At 51.3% G+C, this 20727-nt stretch overlaps 1 protein-coding gene across 1 annotated transcript in view; it reads left to right on the top strand.

The window, feature by feature from the left end:
* LOC134499593 (solute carrier family 12 member 9-like) overlaps positions 1-20727 on the top strand; it is a 96067-nt gene that overhangs the window by 55523 nt on the left and 19817 nt on the right. Inside the window, exon 10 of the mRNA XM_063306308.1 lies at positions 19724-19916. Coding sequence (XP_063162378.1) covers positions 19724-19916 — 193 coding nt within the window. The remainder of the gene's footprint in view (positions 1-19723; positions 19917-20727) is intronic.

Genomic DNA, 20727 nt, shown 5'->3' with positions numbered 1-20727 from the left:
GCTCAGGAGGGAGCTGGGTGCTGTGTCCATCGCCCTCCTCCCTGGCGTGGATCTGACACGGGGGGAGAATGGGGGGAGCCCCGTTCATGTTGCCAAGGAAGCGTGGAGCCATTATCCCAGCTGGATGCATTAGCACTGAGAACCAGAGCTGGGAAGCGGTGGGGGAAGAGAGGATTTGCGCTTGAGATAGTAATTGTAGCCGTTCAGCCCAGCTAGTAGCTGTTATGATTAAGTTCTATTATGGAGTCCTCTCACAGGAACTGGTGGGTGGCTTTTTCTGTGGGGGAACGCAGTGGGGAAGCGGGGGCTGACAGCCCTTCACATAGAGCGACAGAGGCGGCGGCTCCTCGGCCTTGCAGCCACGCCCCACCGCCCCAGAAGGAATGCAGGGGCATCCCACGTAATAACCTGCGAGTGGCAGCGGCGAACATTTCCTTGGGGGATAGATGAGGAGGGGAATTTGATGAGAACCACCACCCAGTCCCCCTTCGGGGTGGCACTTCCCCAATTCCTGTTGCAATCATGCCGTCTCACCCCTCCTTCCTACCTGGGCACTTTGGTTATTTAATACTTTTCTTTGTGAAAAGTATTTTTCAGCTGCCTTCTCAGACAGAATCTTGCCAAAGTGGTGTATGTAAGGGAGGAGGGTGGGAACCCAGTCCAGTGCAGCAGTAAAAAGGAATAAAGCAACTTTTTTTTACAGCATTGTCCAAGGCAATGAGAATAAGTAGCTTTTCAGAAGATTTCATGTAGGGTTATCAGAAAGGAGCCCAAACGACTAGGTTTAATCCATCCTCTACACCAGTGTTTCTCAGCTTAGCAACTTTAAGCTGTGTGGACTTCCACTCCCAGAATTCTGCATTCAGCATGCTGGCTGGGGAATTCTGGGAGTTGAAGTCCACTCATGCTGGCTGGGGAATTCTGGGAGCGGAACTTGCTGAGGTTGAGAAATACTGCCCCCACACCTTGTAATTCCAGGGAAGAAACTGAGGTTTTCCTTTGGCTTCACCAGTTCACCTCAGTCCAAGAAGGCAACAAACCAAGTTTGGAGGACATCTTAGCTTCTTGATTGAGATTGAGTCTTGAGATAAGCAGAACCACTGTTCCGGCTGAAAAACGATCCGGTTTAAATATGGTTGCTCTTGATTCTGCTCTGTGTGATTCTGAGGAGAAACTGGAACCTCGCAAGGGAGAGTGAGCATGTCTGCCAAGATGTAACCTGGATAATCACAGGTTTATTGCATGGTATTCTGAAGTAATGAGAGAGGTGAAGGTTGGAGCGTGTCAGCCTTGCAAGGTAAACCAGACAAGAAGCAGGTCTAGATGAACTAATTCTACTTTGTTGTAAGATTAGATAAACAGAGTCTTGAAACTCTGTAAGTACATCTCTCCCCCCTTGCCTTTGCAATCCAAGAAAAAAGGGAGGGTCCCTTCTGAGCCGCTTGCCCCACCCACATTCCTGCTGTGGGCCAAGCTGCCTTTTATCCAACTGCGTCTCTTGGCCCTGTCTCCCAAGGTCATTCCCACGTACCATTACAGAGCATAGGGAACGGAGAAGTCAGTGACGGGGTAAGCCAGGGGAAGAAACTTCACCTCGCCTCTGAATCAGTTTTCTGGGGGAACCTTTTCAGCAGCTCCATGTCCTCTGTGGAGACATCGTTTGGCATTGATTTATGATCTCTTTGGCTTACCTGTATATTGGCAACAATGTGGGTAATGAAATGTTTACAGCCAGTAGCTCTATTTTTGAATGAGCTGAAACATGTCCGATAAGAAGTTGTTTATAAGCCGTAAATCTCGGGTAGTTTAAACTCCAAGCCCCTCGCTTAATGCTGAATTGCAGGCTCCGGACGGCAGGTCTCCAGCTCGCTGCCGGATTGGATGCCAGATTGATGCAGGGCAGGACCCTCCCCTCCCGTTGGACAGGGCACCGCTGGAACACTCACGAGTGCCAGTCCCGTTGGGCAGAGCATCGGAGATGAGTTGTGAAGTCCCTGCCCATTGGTTAGAAGGCTGATGATGAGTTGTGAGCTGGCACCCTGTTGGGTAATGAATTACTCAGAGACGTATTTGCTCAGGAGAAGTAAATCTGTTTGGTACATTGTTGCCGAGTTGTGATTATATTGTAGGCACGCTCTGTAAATCACAAAGAAGGGCCTTGATAAACTGCTCCCAGCGCCACTGCAGCAGGATGGTACTGCAGATATGCTGGGTATCTCTGGTGCATCAGAGCAAGCTGGATGGCCACCACCTCCCCTGCTTTGTTGATCGTGCATTTGCACGGGTGCAAAGCCATGCAGCGGACTGGGCTTGGGCTGGGCACGGTTGTGCGACGCAGTTGTAAAACAGCTGAACTAGTGAATTTGTGGTGGTGGTGGGGTGATCATTAATGTAGCCAAGCAAGGATATCTGTGCTGGGCTATAAAAAGAAAAGTTTCTTTTCTCACGAAGGGAAGTTTGATTTCATGGCTGGGACCAATTAAAGATATGTATATAACTTTTTTGCATCGTTTCCTCTGCTGTTATTAGCCTCAGGGCAGGCAGAAGGACAAGAAAGAAACTATTTTAGGCAACTTCTGGCTTTTGAGATTGCCAGGCATGTAATGTTGTAGCCATGAGAACTAGAAACTTGCTTTTTGTTAAAAAATATGTGCCATGATTAATAATGTACCCTTAGAAGGTCGTAGTTTATGCGGAGAGAGAAAGCTGCAGGTAGAGAAGAGGGAAATGGGGTGGGTGGGTAAGGGTAGCCTGTGAATTATCCAAACTTTTGAGCTTGGCAGAGTGAAATGCTGGGAGATTTCTGAAGGCAGGTGCTGTTTCAGAACGACAGTGCTGAGTCAACACCCTTCCATGATCACATAAATCGGTGTCTGATATTGATGACTGCCCTATTACCCTGGCCTCCAGGAGGGAGTTCAAGATTTGGGACCTGTGCGTTGTATGTGCATTCAGCATCGGAATCCTAAAGTGCAAGGGACCCTCAGAGACCATCAAGTCCAGCCCTCAACCAGTATGGGGAACCACGACAGCACTGTTCCGATAGATGCCTGTGAAGCCTTTGCTATGGGCTCTCCAATGGAAGAAAGGCCGTTATGTTCAGAAAGTGCCTGATCCATCACTGTGCAGCTTCCCGGTGTTGCTCAATTTAAATTGCTGTGCAGTGTAAACCGTTTTCTTTCTCTGCGAGTTGAACGCCCTGTTTGTAACCAGGACACAGCACAATGAGGTGGTCATCCTGCTGTCCCCTCCAGGGTCAGAACTTTGAGGTCAGCCCAAGGGCAGAGGGCCATGTCCCAGCACCAAGGACAGCGGCTGTGGGGTTCCACAGCTGTGTCTTTTGTCTTCCTTTTTCCTAACAGAGGCCGAGACAGCTGTTTAAAAGCAAAACTCTGGCTTAAGGGTGATCCCCCAGGAGCTCTCAGAAGTCTCCAGTCACTCCTTGGAAGGAAAGTTAGTAGAGTCTTGACCCATGAATGATGACAATGTGATTGGCGTGGGGGCAGCTGCAGGGCCCATCATCTTCAGATTGGGCCAGTCCTGCCATGGCGGACTTGTTGGATCGAAGGAGGTATCCCCACTTCCCTGCCTAGCAATTTCTTGTTACTGCCCAGGCCTGACTTTTAAAGGAATAGTCACGGCCCTGCCTTAACCTGTTTTCTTGATTTACGCAATACACTACTTAGGAATAAGGATCTGTCCATGTCCTCCAAGGCTTGAAAATGAGAGAAATTGGGCTGGCCTAGAAAAGCAGGCATTCTCGTCAGCCAGGTTGCACCATGCTTTGCATCAGAGTTTCTCAACCAGGGTTCCCGGGGAGATCACAATTTGTTTAAAAAAATTTCAAATTCGGGCAACTTCACATTAAAGAGGTAAGCTTCATTCTTTATGTTTAGATTAAGAACACTGTTAATGCATATCGACAGGCCTGCCCATGAAACAAATATAATAATTTTGTAACTTCTGGCCTGTATTTGAGCCTGAATGCACAGGGGTTCCCTGAGGCCTGGAAAACATTTCAAGGGTTCCTCCAGGGTCAAAAAGTTGAGAAAGGCTGCTTTGCATGGTGAGTGACCTGGGAAAGACAGAAGAAAGGAGGAAAAATAGGGAGCCACTTATCCAGCGAGGGTCCCAGCTTTACAAGGAAGAATGGGAAAGCAAAGAATTTTAGAGAAGTTGAGGGCTACAGGGCAGGAAAGTCCTAAGGATCTGATTTGTGGGAAATTTTGTGGGGACTAAGTGGCTGTTGAAGATTCATGTGGTGCAGAGTGGCAGGCAGCAGTATTGCAACCAAAACTCTCCCCACGACCCGAGTTTGATCCCAGCGGAAGCTGGATTCTCTCTTGGGCAGCCGGCTCAGGTCAACTCAGCCTTCCATCCTTCCGAGGTCGGTAAAATGAGCACCCGGCTTGCTGGGGAAGGTGACGACTGGGGAAGGCAGTGGCAAACCTCCCCGCTATAGTCTGCCAAGAAAACGTCGCGAAAGTAGCATCCCCCCAGAGGGTCAGACATGACTTAGTGCTGGCACAGGGGACCTGTTGTGAAGTAAAACTGCAGGAGCAGCAAAGGAGCAGCAGAACCCCATTGTTAAGGAGATGGAACAGTTATACAGGAACGTGATACCCGATTAAGGATGAAATGAGTTTTGGCCTCATTACTATTTTATAATTCTCTAATGCGGGTTGCCTTCGAGCTGTACTGTGATGTAAGCAAGGGTTCTACTCTTTGGTGTAGATGGGATTACAGGGGGCTTTGTCTGGGGGCAAGGGGGGTTCAGTTTGGGTCTGGCTGGAATAGGCACAGCAAGGAGCTGGGCTTAGCCCTGGTCACATCCACAAGACAGGGAGGAAAGGGGCTGCATCCTCCATTTTGGACTGTTACGTTCAGTTTCTCCACCACAGTGTGTAAGGACTGTGTGTGTTGCAAAAGTGGGCAGAGTTGGGGGGGGATTTGGGGGAAGGGGGCTTTCCAAGGTTGATTGGCAGTGAGTTAAACCTTACGGAGCCTCTGGGAGGCAACCGGTTTGCTCATTAACTTACTTCCAACATTTCCTGCCCCCCAACAGACCTAAGGATGAAATGTTTTGGCCCCACTCCAAAATGGGGCACTCTAGGCCCTGCAGAAGGGGTACAGGTCAGCTAGGTATGATCCCCGGCTGCATTCCTGGGAAAATGGGGGTTCTGAGTCCACAATCGTTCAACAAACAGCTGGCTGATCTCTTTCTAAACAAAAACAGTCTGCATTTGGAAATGAGAGATGGCTTGGGAACTTATCAGGGCTTAGATCTGAGGGTCCACAATGCAAAACTTAAGAGAAAAAATCGTTTGCTTGTTTGTTGACTCGAGGGCCCACCTGCCATTCCAAGGCTCAAGGTACCATATTGGGGCTCCCTTCTCCTCTTCCCACCCAAAAAACAACCCTGTGAGGTACGTTGGGCCGGCAGAGGGACCTGTGAGCTTCTGTGGGTGGCCTGGATTGAAATCTGGGTCTCCCTGCTCCAATACCCTAAACCACTGCAGGCTGGAGACTGGATTGAATCCGGATGTTACATCTGGTCGCTTGACGATGGCTTTGCTTATCGAACTTGAGGCATAGACTTCAACTTCTCTGCCTCATTATTTTCCCTCAGTAAACCAGTTTCTGCTCCCCTGACTATTTTTATAATAGCTCTTTGTGATAATCGTGCCTTTTATATCCCACGTATGCAAGTTTCACAGTTATGATGCTATCGGTTTGAGTTGTGACACGCTGCCAGAGAAAGGTGCACACTTCTTATACACAAGCAGGAAAAAAACACGATTTATTTTCTTATTAGTAGTAGTATCCTGAAATGGACTCTTTGTGAAATTAGTTAGGATTAGCTGATGTGCTTAACTCATAAGCACACATACACACACAACCCTACAAGAAACATCCAAGAACAAAGAAACTGCTGTATATTTGCAAAGAAAAAAATTGGACTAATACAACATAATCCTTGGGAGAAGAGCAATGACCAATCCCGATAAAATAGTCAAGAGCAGAGACATCACACTGACAACAAAGGTCCGCATAGTTAAAGCAATGGTGTTCCCCGTAGTAACATATGGCTGCGAGAGCTGGACCATAAGGAAGGCTGAGAGAAGGAAGATCGATGCTTTTGAACTGTGGTGTTGGAGGAAAATTCTGAGAGTGCCTTGGACTGCAAGGAGATCAAACCAGTCCATCCTCCAGGAAATAAAGCCAGACTGCTCACTTGAGGGAACGATATTAAAGGCAAAACGGAAATACTTTGGCCACATAATGAGAAGACAGGACAGCCTGGAGAAGATGCTGATGCTAGGGAGAGTGGAGGGCAAAAGGAAGAGGGGCCGACCAAGGGCAAGGTGGATGGATGATATTCTGGAGGTGACGGACTCGTCCCTGGGGGAGCTGGGGGTGTTGACGACCGACAGGAAGCTCTGGCGTGGGCTGGTCCATGAAGTCACAAAGAGTTGGAAGCGACTGAACGAATAAACAACAACAACATAGGAGCATGGACAGTTCCAACATGCAGATACAAGTAGTCCTCACTTAATGACCATTTGTTTAGTGATGGTTCAGACTTATGACGGTGCTGAAAAACCAACTTACGACTGGTCCTCAGACTTAGGACCGTTGCAATGTCCCCAGAATCATGTGATCGTGATTCGGCACTTGGCAACCGGTTTGCATTTGTGACTGTCACAGCGTCCCATGGCCACATAATCTCAATTTTTGACCTTCCTAGCCAGCTTCTGGCAAGCAAAATCAATGGGGAACTGCGTGATTTGCTTAACAACCACGTGGTTCACTTAATGCTCCAGTGATTCACTTAATGACCACCACAAAAAAGGTTGTAAAATTGGGTCAAATTCGCTTAATGAGTGCTTTGCTTAGCAACCAAAATTCCCCTCCCAATTGTGGTCGTTAAGTGAGGATTACCTGTATTTTTTGGTGGTCCTGCTTCTGAAGTTACATGGTGTGCGTCTCATGCTCATTTTTTTAAACAGGTGGGTGGTACACAGAAGGGTTTGTTTTTGCTACTGCAATCCACTGGGGAGATCTACCCACACCCCACCCTTGCATTGTTAGCTTGTCTGGTGATTCCCAAGAGCTGAGCAGACTTGCAACAGCAAGAAAATTGCCAGTGGCAGAAAGATTGTTCTTTTAACAAATCTAAATGTGGTCTGGCCGTGGGGGGTTGGGGAAATCTATATTTGCAAGATGTGCTTTTCAGATGGATTGAAAACGTTCTCAGTAGCAGAGGAAAAACAGCTGCTGAGTGCCCATCATCTCCGGTTCCTCTCTGGACTTCCAAACAGAATTCTTGAGGTGCTGATTTCTAAGTAGCTGCTAATTGATAATTAGCCAGTTTGCAGGCCTGTGTGACAGTCAGAGAAAAGGGTTGCTTAGAACTAGTCTTTTGGTGCTTGAACTGGGGAGAAAGGAGGAGAGGAGAAGGAAGTATCACTTCCAGGGCACTCTGGCTTTGATAGTTTAAATCCAGTGTTTAAGGGTTGATGGATTTGTACTAGTTGGGAAAAAAGGAAAGTCCCACACCTGGGCGCTCCAAATTCTGTGCCAGCAAAAGAGAGGGTTCGTTCCGTTTGCATAATTCTGTACAAGTCATGTGTGAGCATGTTAGCTTTTCTTGTAATCTTCTTGTAGTTTTGCTGGTCGTGGTGGTGGTGTTAGGCGTGCAAAGCCTCGGAGTCTTTCGCCGCATCTGGGAAATATCGCACTCAGTTCTGACAAGTGTGCAAGCATTCCACACCCACCTCTGCAGGCTTTGCAGTAACCCAGACTAGATCTGCTTTTTCAAAAATGGAATTCTGTATCCAACCCCATATTCTTCCTGGACCATGAGATATGCCCCGATGTGGTTCAGCAGCTGGCACCACCTTGCCAACGTTGTCTGGGCTGGAAGCTAAGCAGGGTTGGATCTGGTTAAAACTTGGATGGGAGACCTCCAGAGGATCCAAGGTTGGAGACTGGCAACACATAGCCATATGGTTGCTGGGAAAACGGCCTGAAGAGGTCCATTAAGTCACCAGGAGCAATGTTCACCCTGAAAGACATGTTGTCTTAAAAGTGATGTGGCTGGGCACTCCCTTCTCCAGAGGAGAAAATTCTGGGCAGTTCTCCACAATGGAGAAGCCAAATGGGTAATGTCAGCCCCACCAGGTAGACCAGACCGGGAAATCAACTCCACAAGAAGGCTAAAACTCCTTAGAGTCTAGACAAGGAAAAAAGGAAGATTAGATTTCAGGGCCAGAGGATTTCTGTAGCCTTTATGCTCCATACCATTGTGCTGGTGTAACATTCATTCCGGTTAGGCATTTCCTACCCTCAAACGGTGTTTCTCAATCTTGGCAACTTTAAGATAGGTGGACTTCAACTCCCAGTACTCTTGCTGGCTGGGGAGTCCTGGTGTCATGCGCTGCCTACCTCTGAATAACATTCAGACGCTGGTTTGCAAATCAGGTTCTGGTTTATTTCAGGGTAGGTACAACGTTGGTAGAAAAAAGCTGAGAGTGACAGGAGCGCGCCGGTGCGGGGTTTAAATATCCCGCGCCGGTCAGCGCCCCCTCGCTCACGGTCACGTCACCCCCCTTTGTCCCATGCGTTGCCCTGCCATTGGTTGAGGGTTTCCAGGATCGCCCATCCTCAGGTTTCCATTCTTCTGCTGATTGCTTTCAGCTGGGCGATCCCTGTTGTATTGCCGCTGATGGCTTGGGTGGCTCCGTGATTCGTTTAGCTATTGTTTGTTAGCCGTTAGTCGTTGTGGGTTGATGGCTACTTAACTTGTGCCCCTTCACTTATTTCCTTGTCATTGTCATGAGTGCCATTGCGCTGATGACTTTAGCTCAACGGCACTCATGACATACTGCCCCCTTTCCGAATAGTGTTCTCCCCCGGGTTTCTGGGTTTTCCCCGTGGAGCTGTCAAAACGCCACATTTTTTTTTTTTTTTTTCAAAGTTCCCGCCGGAGTAGTTGTCGCCCCTCCCTTTGCTCCTCCCTCTACCACGTGCCTTCCCAGGGTGTGTCCATGGTGCGCATGCTCGGGTTCTGACCTGGCGTGCGCATGCTCCAACCACACCCTGTTTGTTTGGCTCAGTTCGGCGAGGCGAGAGGCGTGGCTGGTCGGGTGCTGCTCAGCTCCAGGTAGGGCCCTTCTTTTCTTATTTAGAGTGCGTCGCCTTTGTTGTGTCTCCTGGGCGTTGCCCCCAGGTTGCCCTGTTGACTTGCTTGCCACTCCCCCGCGGCCGGGGGGCGGGGGGAGGGTGCTGGCGATCGTTTGTCACCACCCCGTGGGCCCGGGGCGGGGGGAGTGAGTCCCGGGGGGGGGAAGGTCCACCCAAGTCGCGGGCTTGGGGGGGGCCCTTTCCCTTGGGGCACGGGAGGCGGGGGGGGGCCTGCGGGGGGGGGGTTGGTTTTGCTGACCTTGATTGCGGTTTGTCGGGGTATGCCCGGTGAAATGCTCTGGTCAGGTCAGGCGCGTTAACGTTGTGCGCCGCCACCCATTCCGGGTGGGGGAAGTGTTTCCACCTGACCAGATAGTGTAGAGTTCCTCGTTGCTTGCGGGAGTCGAGGATGTCCCTGATCTCGAAGTGGTGTTGCCCGTCGATCATTAGCGGTGCGGGCTGTGGCGTGCTTGGGTGCCATCGGGAGGTGGTTGCCGGTTTTAGGAGGCTGGTATGGAACACCGGGTGGAGTCTCCGGAGGTTGTGTGGCAGGTCCAGGCGTATTGCTACCGGGTTCACTATTTGCGTGACTCGGAACGGCCCGATGTACTTAGGCCCCAGTTTTTTCGAGGGTTGGGTGGAGAGATAGGCCATATCCCCCGCCTGGAACGTCGGTTGTTGGCGCCGGTGCTTGTCGGCCTGCTCTTTGTAAGCAGCCTGTGCCTCCTTCAGCGCCGCCGTGATTACTGGCCATGCTTCCGCGATCTTCCGTCCCCAGTCGCTGGCGTCCACCTGGGGTTCCGGGGGTTGAGGTAGCTCCGGTATGGGGACGAAGTCGCGCCCCGAGACTACTTCGAACGGGGTTTTCCCCGTGCTCGTGTGGACGGCGTTGTTGTATGCGACTTCGGCGAACGGGAGCAGTTCAGCCCAGTCGTCTTGGTGGTAGTTCGTATATGATCGTATAAATTGCTCTAAGGTGGCATTAAGAACCTCAGTGGCTCCGTCCGTCTGCGGATGCCAAGCCGTAGATAGGGCCTGTTGGGTCCCCGTCAGCTTCAGGAAGGCCCGCCAGAATTTGGAGGTGAACTGTGTGCCCCTGTCGGTCACCACACGTGCGGGACATCCGTGTAGCCTGTACACGTGGATGAGGAAGAGTTTGGCTAGTTGTTGTGAGGATGGGACCGACGTGCAGGGGATGAAGTGGGCCTGCTTAGAGAAGTAGTCCTTCACCACCCAAATGGCCGTTTTCTTCTGGCTGGGTGGGAGGTCCACTATAAAATCCATAGAGATTTCCTCCCATGGGCGGGAGGGTTCTGCCACCCGTTGCAATAGCCCCGCGGGTTTGCCTGGTGCCCGTTTGGCCCTAGCGCACGTTGGGCAGGACGCCACGTAGGTTTTTACGTCTCGCCTGAGCGCGGGCCACCAGAATTGGCGCCGTGTTAGGTGTAGGGTCTTGAGGAACCCAAAGTGTCCCGCTTGCTTGGCGTCGTGTGACCTATGCAAGATCGCCTGGCGTTGCGAGTCCGGGACGTAGATTCTGCCTTCCCCCCATGCCAGGTCTTGCGCCATCGTTACCTTGTCGGGGTTTGCCAGGAACCAGGGGTCGGTTTTGAGGGCGGCGGCGAGGTCCGTGCGCATTCCCCCTGGTAGTTGCGGTTGGCTTCTTTCCGTCGCCGGTTGTCCCGCCGTCGGCTGCGCCGTAGCGTCGAGCTGCCTCCGTGCGCCGCTTCGGGTGGTCACGGCCATTCCCAGTTGCGAGGCGGATAGGACCGTCCCAATGGTGTCTGGGGCGGGCTCTTCGTCTTGGGGCAGCCGGGAGAGGGCGTCGGCCAGGAAGTTCTTCTTGCCCGGCATGAACTTCAGCTGGAAATCAAAGCGGCTGAAGAATTGGGCCCATCGGACCTGTTTTGGGCTAAGGCGTCTAGGCGTTCGTAGGGCCTCGAGGTTCCGGTGGTCCGTCCAGACCTCGAATGGTTGGGTGGCTCCCTCGAGTAGGTGACGCCATGTCTCTAGTGCCGATTTCACCGCGAAGGCTTCTTTCTCCCAGACGTGCCATCGCCTCTCTGTCTCGGAGAACTTCCTTGACAGGTAGGCGCATGGTTTCAGGAGCCCCGTGGAGTCTTTTTGTAGCAGGATGGCTCCCAGGGAGAAGTCTGAGGCGTCGGCTTGGACCACGAACGGCCGTTCTGGGTCCGGGTGCGCGAGGATTGGCTCCGTCGTGAACAGCGCTTTCAGCTTGTCGAATGCGGTCTGGCACGCGGGAGTCCAATTCAGCACTGTGCCTGCTTGGCGCGTCGGGTGTCCCCCACCCCTTTGGTTTTGAGGAGGTCCGTTAAGGGGAGGGCTATCTCAGCGAACCCCCGGGCGAAGGACCTGTAGAAATTCGCGAATCCCAGGAAGCTCTGTAGTTGCCGTCTGTTGCGGGGCCGCTCCCAGTTTAGCACCGCTTCGACTTTTGCGGGGTCCATTTCGATGCCGTCCCCGGAGATTCGATACCCCAAATAGTCAAGGCGCTCTTTGTGAAACTCGCACTTTGTAGGCTTTGCATAGAGCTGCGCCCTTCTGAGCTTGTCGAGGACTTGCCTGACTAAGGTTACGTGTTCCTCGTGTGTTTTTGTGTAAATGAGGACGTCGTCGATGTAGACCAGGACCCCTTTAAACAGATGTTCATGCAGTACCTCATTGATGAGCTGCATGAACACCCCAGGGGCCCCCGCGAGTCCGAAGGGCAGTACCTTGTACTGGAAGGCGCCTAGGGGGCAGTTAAACGCCGTCTTCCATTCGTCCCCCTCCCTGATTCGGATGCGATAGTACGCCTCGCGAAGGTCCAATTTGGAAAAGACTTTGCCCGTGGACAGGTGGGCGAGCATGTCCTTTACCAGGGGTAAGGGGTATTTGTTGGACAGGGAAGCCGCGTTTAGGCCCCGGTAGTCGGTGCAGAGCCGTAGGGTCCCGTCTTTCTTCTCCCGGAATAAGACGGGGGCTCCGACCGGTGAGCATGCTGGCTCTATGAATCCCCTGTCTAGGTTTTTATCGATGAACTCCCGGAGGGTTGCCATCTCCTTCGGGGTCATCGAATAGATCTTTGGTCTAGGTAAGGGGACGTCGGGCAGTAGGTCGATCCGGCAATCCGTCTTGCGGTGGGGGGGTAGTTGGTCTGCCTCTGCCTCTCCGAAGACCTCGGAGAAGTCGGCGTATTGTTCTGGTAGGTCTGCTGTGGTAGCGGCGTTGTCTTGTGTGGTCACCTCCGCTCGTCCTACCGTGGGGTTGCTTTTGCCAGCTGGTACTGGTGCTCGATACTCGCCGTCGCCGAATGTGAAGGTGCGGGTCGCCCAGTTGATCCGCGGGTTGTTTTTCGCGAGCCATGGCATCCCCAGGACTGCAATGGGCCGTCCGATGGGCGTGACTACGAACGATGTGCGCTCGGTGTGAGTGCCCATTTGCAGGGTGACCGGCTCGGTTTGTAGCGTGGCTGGTTTCCCTCCCGCTGTAGAGCCGTCCAGCTGGTGGAATGCCAGCGGCGTGGGGAGGGGGAAGCAGCGGAGGTCGAGTTTGGCGACTAGGTCGGGGTGGATGAGGTTTTTTGAGCACCCCGAGTCCACTAGTGCCGCGGCCGTGGTGACTCCGTTGCCGGCAGAGAGTTGGATTGCTGCCAATATTACGGAGCTTTTGTCGTTTCGTTGAGGTGGTCCGCGTTGCTGTCCCACCGCCTGCCTCGCCACGCGTCTCAGAGCAGGCGGGGAGCATTTCCCGCCGGCTGGTCGGGGTCGGTATTGTCCTCTTCCCCCCAGTACGCGTCCCAGCCCTCTTCCGGTGTCGCTGTGGCCACGGTCATTCGGCGGTGAGGGGGCGGCCCCGGGTTGGGTGGTTTGGGGCTAATTTTCGGGGCGGGCTTGGGCGCGCTGGTCGGCGGTCGGTTGGCGAAGCAATCCGCCGTCTTGTGCCCTAATTTGCCACACCTCCCGCAGGGCTCCCGGTTGAACTTCTTTTTTGGGTATATGGGGCCGGCCATCCCCCCGTGTGGTGCGGGTACCTTTTTCCCGACATAGTTTGAGTCTTCCGTGGTTGTCATAAGGAAGGTGCGGTGCGCGTGTTCGGCTTTCCCCGCGAGGTGGATCCACCCGTGTAACGTTTCTGGGTCGTCGCGGTAGAGGGCCCATTGGAGAACGTCGCGGTTGAGCCCCCTTTTGAAGATTTCCAGCAGGGTGGTCTCAGACCAGTCGCAGACCTTTCCCGCGAGGGCTTTGAACTCCAGGGCGTAGTCAGGGACCGTGCGTGTGCCCTGTTTAAGTCTCTGGAGTGCGCTTTTCGCCCGTACTTTAGCTAGGGGGTCTTCGAAGTAGTTTTTCATCTCTTTGATGAAAGCAGGGAAGGTGGCGAGGGCGGGGGAGCTGGACTCGTACAGTTGGACGTACCAGTCCGCCGCCCTGTCTTGGAGTTTGATCGCCACGGCGGCGATCTTGTCGGCCTCGGAGTCATAGGAGTGTCCGTGCCTCCCCATGAACTCCCTAGCGTTGGTAACGAAAAACGAGAGTTTTGAGGGGGTCCCATCGAAGAAGATGGGGAAGTCCTTTGGGGCCCGGGCGTTTTGTGCGGCCCCGCCTCTCGCTTCCCGGGGTGTGGTGTCGGCCGCCTGTGCCGTCTGCTGGCTCTCCGCTGGCCCGTGTGGGTTCGGTGCTTCGCTCGGGGTGTGGGCTTGTGCGGGGACGTCGTTGGGTGGCGCGGGGGGCATAAGCGCCTGGAGCATGGTCCGGAGTTCCGTCAGCTGAGCCCGCATGGCCGCGAGTTCAGCTCGTGCCTCCTCGTCCACAGCCCGCGCCGCCGCTGGGGCTGGTTCCGTTGGCGCGTCCTCGGGGGTGGGTTGCCGGTGGGGTTCATCGTCCCTCCGCCGCGGGTCCACTTCCTCCTCCGTCTGATGGGTGTCTCCGTCATCCTCCTCCGTGTTGAGCACCGTGGGGCTGTCGCTCCACGCCCGTTGCTGGGGTGCGATGTGGGGCGCGGGGTCCTCCGCTGGTTTCGGAAGTCGTGCTGCTCCCTCCCGCGGTCGGGTTGCCTCCGTCGCCATCTCCCCTTGGGGTTGGAGCTGAGGCTCGGGTCGGGTGGGGTGGGCGTCCATGGCTCCGGGAGTCCGCGGTGCCTCTGGCCTCGGTCGGTCCTCCTCTGTCTCTTGCCGCGCGGCTCGCCCTCCTGGCCCGCGCCGTTCCGGCCTCATCTTGCTGGTCTTCTCGCCGTCTACTCCTCCCGCGGCTCGTTGTCGTCCGGTGGGGCTCGGCGAGGCTGAGTTTATGACTCTCAGCTTTATGTCATGCGCTGCCTACCTCTGAATAACATTCAGACGCTGGTTTGCAAATCAGGTTCTGGTTTATTTCAGGGTAGGTACAACGTTGGTAGAAAAAAGCTGAGAGTGACAGGAGCGCGCCGGTGCGGGGTTTAAATATCCCGCGCCGGTCAGCGCCCCCTCGCTCACGGTCACGTCACCCCCCTTTGTCCCATGCGTTGCCCTGCCATTGGTTGAGGGTTTCCAGGATCGCCCATCCTCAGGTTTCCATTCTTCTGCTGATTGCTTTCAGCTGGGCGATCCCCGTTGTATTGCCGCTGATGGCTTGGGTGGCTCCGTGATTCGTTTAGCTATTGTTTGTTAGCCGTTAGTCGTTGTGGGTTGATGGCTACTTAACTTGTGCCCCTTCACTTATTTCCTTGTCATTGTCATGAGTGCCATTGCGCTGATGACTTTAGCTCAACGGCACTCATGACACCTGGGAGTTGAAGTCCACCTATCTTAAAGATGCCAAGGTTGAGAAACACTGTTCTAACAGGTTCCCATCTTGCTGTTGGGTGAACCTTTCCTAAAAGAAGTCATTGCATCTAGGTCTTTCCTCCTCTTTTGCCACATTTATCTGAAGAACGAGAGCCAATTTGGCATAGTGGTTAAGGCACCGGGCTAGAAACCAGGAGGCCGTGAGTTCTAGTTCCGCCTTTGGCACGAAGCCAGCCGGGTGACCCTGGGCCAGTCACTTTCTCCCAGCCCTAGGAAGGAGCCAGTGGCAAACCCCTTCTGAAAAACCTTGCCAAGAAAACTGCAAGGACTCATCTCCGAGAATCGGACATGACTGAATGGATAAAAAAATCTGAAGAATGGGGGCCCCAGAACCACTGTGGTTGGGCTTCTTTTTGGCATGGATTAGCTCCATGAAAGTGGGGAATTTAAAAAATGGAGCATGCCGAGCAAAGAGAACACTTGAACAGCAGCTCCTGAAGGCTGAATCTTTAAGGGGGTTTAAGTAAGAGGGAGGGGAAGACGCTCTTGCAGGCGGCTTTGAGCTTGTCAATTCCTCTCTCCATCCATTCATTAGACCCACTTAAGATCTCAACTCTCCAGCTGTCGCTATAGCTTTCCTTCAAAAAAGAGAGAAAGATAAACAGAAAACCAGTCCTTTCCTGAGCACGTACAGAGGAACATGCTCTTGTCGGGTAGTCCTCACTTAACGACCACAATCGGGACCGGAATTTGGTCACTAAGCGATGTGGTTGTTAAGCAAATCCAACCTGATTTTACGACCCTTCTTTGTGGCAGTCGTTAAACAAATAATTGTGGTTGTTAAGCAAATCACATGGTCATAAGCGAGCCACATAGTTGTTAAGTGGATTGTGTGGTTCCCCATTGATTTTGCTTGGCTGGGAAGGTTGAAAATGGCGATCGTGTGAAGGTCATAAATGGGAACTGGTTGCTGTAGTGGAGAAAGTCAGAAGTCACTTTCTGTTTTCTGTCTGTTTTGCACTTTTATGGCTTTTTCTTTTTTCTTTAGTTCTATATTCTAGCTTTTCTATATTGTATATTTTGTATTTTAATTATATTTTGAAAATTAATGAAGTTTTTATTTTAAAAAAAAGTAAATGGGAACTGGTTGCCAAGCTCCCGAATCGTAATCACGTGGCCACACAGATGCTGCAATGGCTGTAAGTGCAAGGACCAGTCATAAGTCAGATTTTCAGTGCGGTCATAAGTCTGGATTGTTGCTATACAAGTGGTTGTTAAGCAAGGACTGCCTGTACCAAGCAACTGTATCCTGCTCCCACAGCTCAAGACCAGTAAAGATCGAAATCCCTCTCTCTTTAACCATTTCCCCCATGAGGATGCTAAGAAAATGGAGCAACATGGGTTATTTATTTTTTTAAGCTTAAAAAAGGTGATGGAACTTGCACACAAGCTTATTTTCAGGCTGTTTTCTGCTGACTAATTCCACTTTCCAATTCCCTTCTCTTTTCTCCAGTCTGGATTTGAGCTCATAGTCCTACCAGTCCTGTATTTGGGGCATGGGAGAAAACTTGAAAAGGCTGCCAGGTTGCTGTCTCGGCTGTCTGAGCATCTTCATTTGGGTGTTTGCTTTGGATGTTGTTGAGATTTCAGTTTTGTCCACAGCAGAAGGTGTGGAGTGCCTTGGATCTGAGCGTAGGGCATCTGCAGAGGGGTCGAAAAAATCAAGATGGTGGCTGGAGCTGCACACGAAAAAGGACCGAGGCTTCAATGGCAAGGTTGCATCTGCCATCTTGACTCTTCTGACCCCCTTGCAGAGGCTCATCCAGATGTTTCTCTCCTGCTGATGGTTCTTCCTTGTTCTCAGGGTTAGCTTCCCATTGTCTGAGGCTTCTGCTCTCTACCAGACTCCTGATTTTTTGCAGGCGCTGCGGGTCGACCCAGGAGCTGGCGTTCCTTCCTATGCATTTCCCATTTGTTTTCCCCCTCTAACTGACAGCATCTTCCCAGCATCACCCAGCTGTCTTTGAAGTCCTGTTGGGGATCCCCTCCAATCTGGAAAAACAGCTTGGCAGTTACGGGTAGGGGGTCTCCTCCCCTTGCAAAGCAGTTCATCTCCGCATGCTTCAGAGAAGCTTTAAGCAAACCCGAGCTTTGCCCGCCATCCCAGGAGAGTGCCGCGGTTTATACATATTGATTACACACTTAACCACAATTTGCGTTTCTCCCCTGTCTTTTCTCGTAGAAACCCAAGGTGCCCTCCCCGCCGCTTGCATTTGCTGGACTCTGCTCCAAGAAGCTGGCAAGGGGCGGGGAGCAAGCGAGCAATGAAGATTTCAGCCTCTTTTTTAAATCTTCCTTCGCAATAGAGATAAGACAGCGGGTTAGATGAGAACAATTTAATTAAGTCGCCGAAAGTCCTCTGAGTGGGCACTGCCTGAAGATAGGCTGCCCCCTCGGTGCAGGATTGATGGCCTTTTCAGCTCATTTCCCCCCCCCCCTCCCCTGCAATTGGAAATTAAAAACCAGAATTGGAATTAAAAACAATCAAACACTTTCTGTGCCGGACCGGTCAGCACGAGCAATGCCCAGCCGTCCTCCTGGGGATGTCCAGCTCCCATTATTGCAGAAGGATAATAGAGACTCCCTGTTCCGGTGGTTAGATAAATAAGCAGCTTTGGGGGGCAAGGTTGGGATGAAATAAAGAGCACATTAAAATGTATTTCTGCGCCGACATTTCTCAGTAGGGCTGGGTTTTAACTGTATGTTTTGTCGTTTTATTCCTCCACCGGTCTATATTATTGATAAAATCCCTAGGACAGTGTTTCTCAACCTTGGCAGCTTGACGATGTGTGGACTTCAACTCCCAGAATTCCCCAGCCAGCCTTGCTGGCTGGGGAATTCTGGGAGTTGAAGTCCACACATCGTCAAGCTGCCAAGGTTGAGAAACACTGCCCTGGAGTGTGATGGCTGAGCAGGCATTTGAACCCACTTCCCTCACATCCCACATTCTGAACTACTTATTATTCATCGTTCTGAACACACACTTCCAGACGAGCCCAAGTGTTTTTAGTGCCCCTACGAAAAGGATGCGCACTCCGACCTCACAGCGTGGGAAATTATATCCAAGGAATTGTGTGATTAAAATGTGCATTTCATTAATAGGGTTCTTTTTCTTACTGCTTTATCATATCGAGTTGGGGTTCTTTACTGGCAGTTTGCTTAATAAGATATCATTTAGATCAGAACGGGCTTGCTGTTTTTAAGAAGTGTGTGTGTGTGCGTGCGCGCGCGCGCATAGGGATGTGTGTATATCTATACAGTAGATATCTCCTTCAGCTTTCAGTTAAGGTTCCCCTTGGCCTTAAATAAACAATGGGGTCCAAATCCTGTCTTTTTATCCTCCTCAACTTTCAGAGCTCACTTTTGCTTTGCTTTGCTTCTGTATCTAAGGCCATCCAACCATTGGGCACGCTGAATCTGAAAGGCAGTTTCCCCCTCTTCTTCCCTGCATTTTCAAAGGTGCTTGTTACACAATTCAACAAAGGCAGGAAAGTTTCAGGGGCTGAACTTCTTCTCCAACACAGTTGCTAAAGGAATGCGTTCCTGTTGGCTCTGCTTCTTTCCTGAAATTAAATACTTAAATACTGTTAGACTCCATGAATGTTTGATTTTTTCAAGAGAAGCCTTGCTTCATAGATCTCCTTTCAATAGGAATATGTCTTGAAGATCACAGGGCACCTGGGATTCTGTCTTTAATCCTTGGATACCAGACCACATTTTCCTTTAATTTGCCAATCGCACCTTTTTGTTTTCCCCATGACTTGATAGAAGCTCTCTGCTGCAAAGATCTGTGCTTCAGGCAGAAATTCAACAGGTGCTGTATTTCCTGCCCCTGCATCCTCATCCTGAGTTTAGCAGCACCTGATGAACTTCTGCTATATCCGCAGGTGGAAAATACTGGGCACTCCACAGCTATATGTATTTGGGGGGAAGGGGAGGGAAGTGCATGATAAAAATTTGTATGCAGAAGACCTTTTCTACAGAAAATCATATATATGTGTGCACAATGGCTGTCCATACATTTTGGATGCGTAGAACAGCCTGGGGAAAGCAATTCTAGAATCCCTTTTCAGTGCAAGCATTTTGTGGTTAGAGATGAGTGCATTGCACGCCCTTAATAGTTCCACTGGGAAAAAGTTATGTATTATGTATTCATTGTCTTGAAATATTGTTAACCAACTGCAAGTCTTCTGGGACAGGGCAGGTTAAAACCTAAATAAAGACTATTATTTCTTATAACTGCGCTTGGAATTCCACCCCAAACAGACTTTGGCTGTTAGTGATCTGCCCAATGGAGCATCCACAATGTCTGTTGGGTGGGGAGCAGGGGAAGTCCCCTGTCTTCATAAAATTGCCTAGTTTTAAGCCTGTGCTCTCCTACCTGGCTGGGTTCACACAACATGCTCAGCGAAGTCCATTAAATGTCTAGAATTTACAGGGGCAGATCATGCTAAGCTTGTTTAGTTTTAACTCCGGTTAGATTCTTGTGCAAATCCATCCCCTTGAGCTGGGCTGAACCGACCCTGAAAAGGGGTGCGTTCAGCAGACAGACGAAACATGTTGTGTGAATGCAGCTTTTATGTGGAATTGCAATTCCCATCTGCTCCTCCTCGGCCTTGGGAGCCGCATTTCGGTGCCTTGGCATTGCATCCCAAAGCAGAGCATCTCCCCCAAAGAGATTCCAGGTGTCCTAACCTGTTACCTGTTCTCCTTCCACAGGCCCACCTTCAAGTATTTTACGTGGCACACCTGTGTGCTAGGCATTGCCGGCTGTGTCGTCATGGTGTTCTTCATCAGCCCCATCTATGCCTCGGCCAGCATGGCCTTCATGGTCGTCCTGCTTGTGGCCCTCCATTACCTGTCACCCAGCAGCAGCTGGGGCTACATCAGCCAAGCTCTGATCTTCCACCAGGTAGGGACAACCCCGTCGGGGAACAGAAGGAATGTTGGGTGAGCAAGGAGGTGGCCTTTCTCTATCTAGGAGACCACAGTGACAGACTTTCCCCACCATCTGGAGCAGAAGCTGTTAAGCTCAGAAACAAGAATCTGAGAACATTGATTATTTATGGAAAGGAAGGTTAAGTTTACCGTCTAAGATTTCCAGGAAGTACCTTACTTTCAGATGAGACACTTCTACAGGCAAACTCTGGTCTGTTTCCTCACTGTTTCTCAATGCAGAGGGGGAAGAGGCTTGCCTCTTTTGTGAAGATGGGCAGTCTGCATCTGATCCTTATTTGGTCTCTGCTGTTCCCCTGATCCATATACAGGTAGTCCTTGCTTAATAACCATTCATTTAGTGACGGTTTGGACTTACGATGGTGCTGAAAAACTGACTTGCAATTGGTTCTCACACGACCATCGCAGCATCCCACAGTCATGTGATCACCATTTTCAACCTGCCCAGCCGGCTTCCGGCAAGCAAAATCAATGCGGAACAACATGATTCGCTTAACGACTTCTGCAAAAAAGGTCATAAAATTGGGTGGAGTTCACTTAACGACTGCTTCACTTAGCAACCTAAATTCCCATCCCAGTTGTGGTCGTTAAGCGAGGAATACCTGTAAGCAAGATCTCTTTCATAGACTTTACCAAAGTGACCTGTGCTCTGGTGAAGTCAAGGTTGGACTTCCAGGGGTGGCTGGCTCTAACCCCTCGCTTAATCGTCTCCTTCCAAGACCTGGCAGCTACGTTTACAAAGCCTACGAAACTTGGTTAAGGTCAAA

Source organism: Candoia aspera, chromosome 6, assembly GCF_035149785.1.
Source record: "Candoia aspera isolate rCanAsp1 chromosome 6, rCanAsp1.hap2, whole genome shotgun sequence".
NCBI lineage: Eukaryota > Metazoa > Chordata > Lepidosauria > Squamata > Boidae > Candoia > Candoia aspera.
This window is presented reverse-complemented; position numbering and strand designations above follow the sequence as displayed.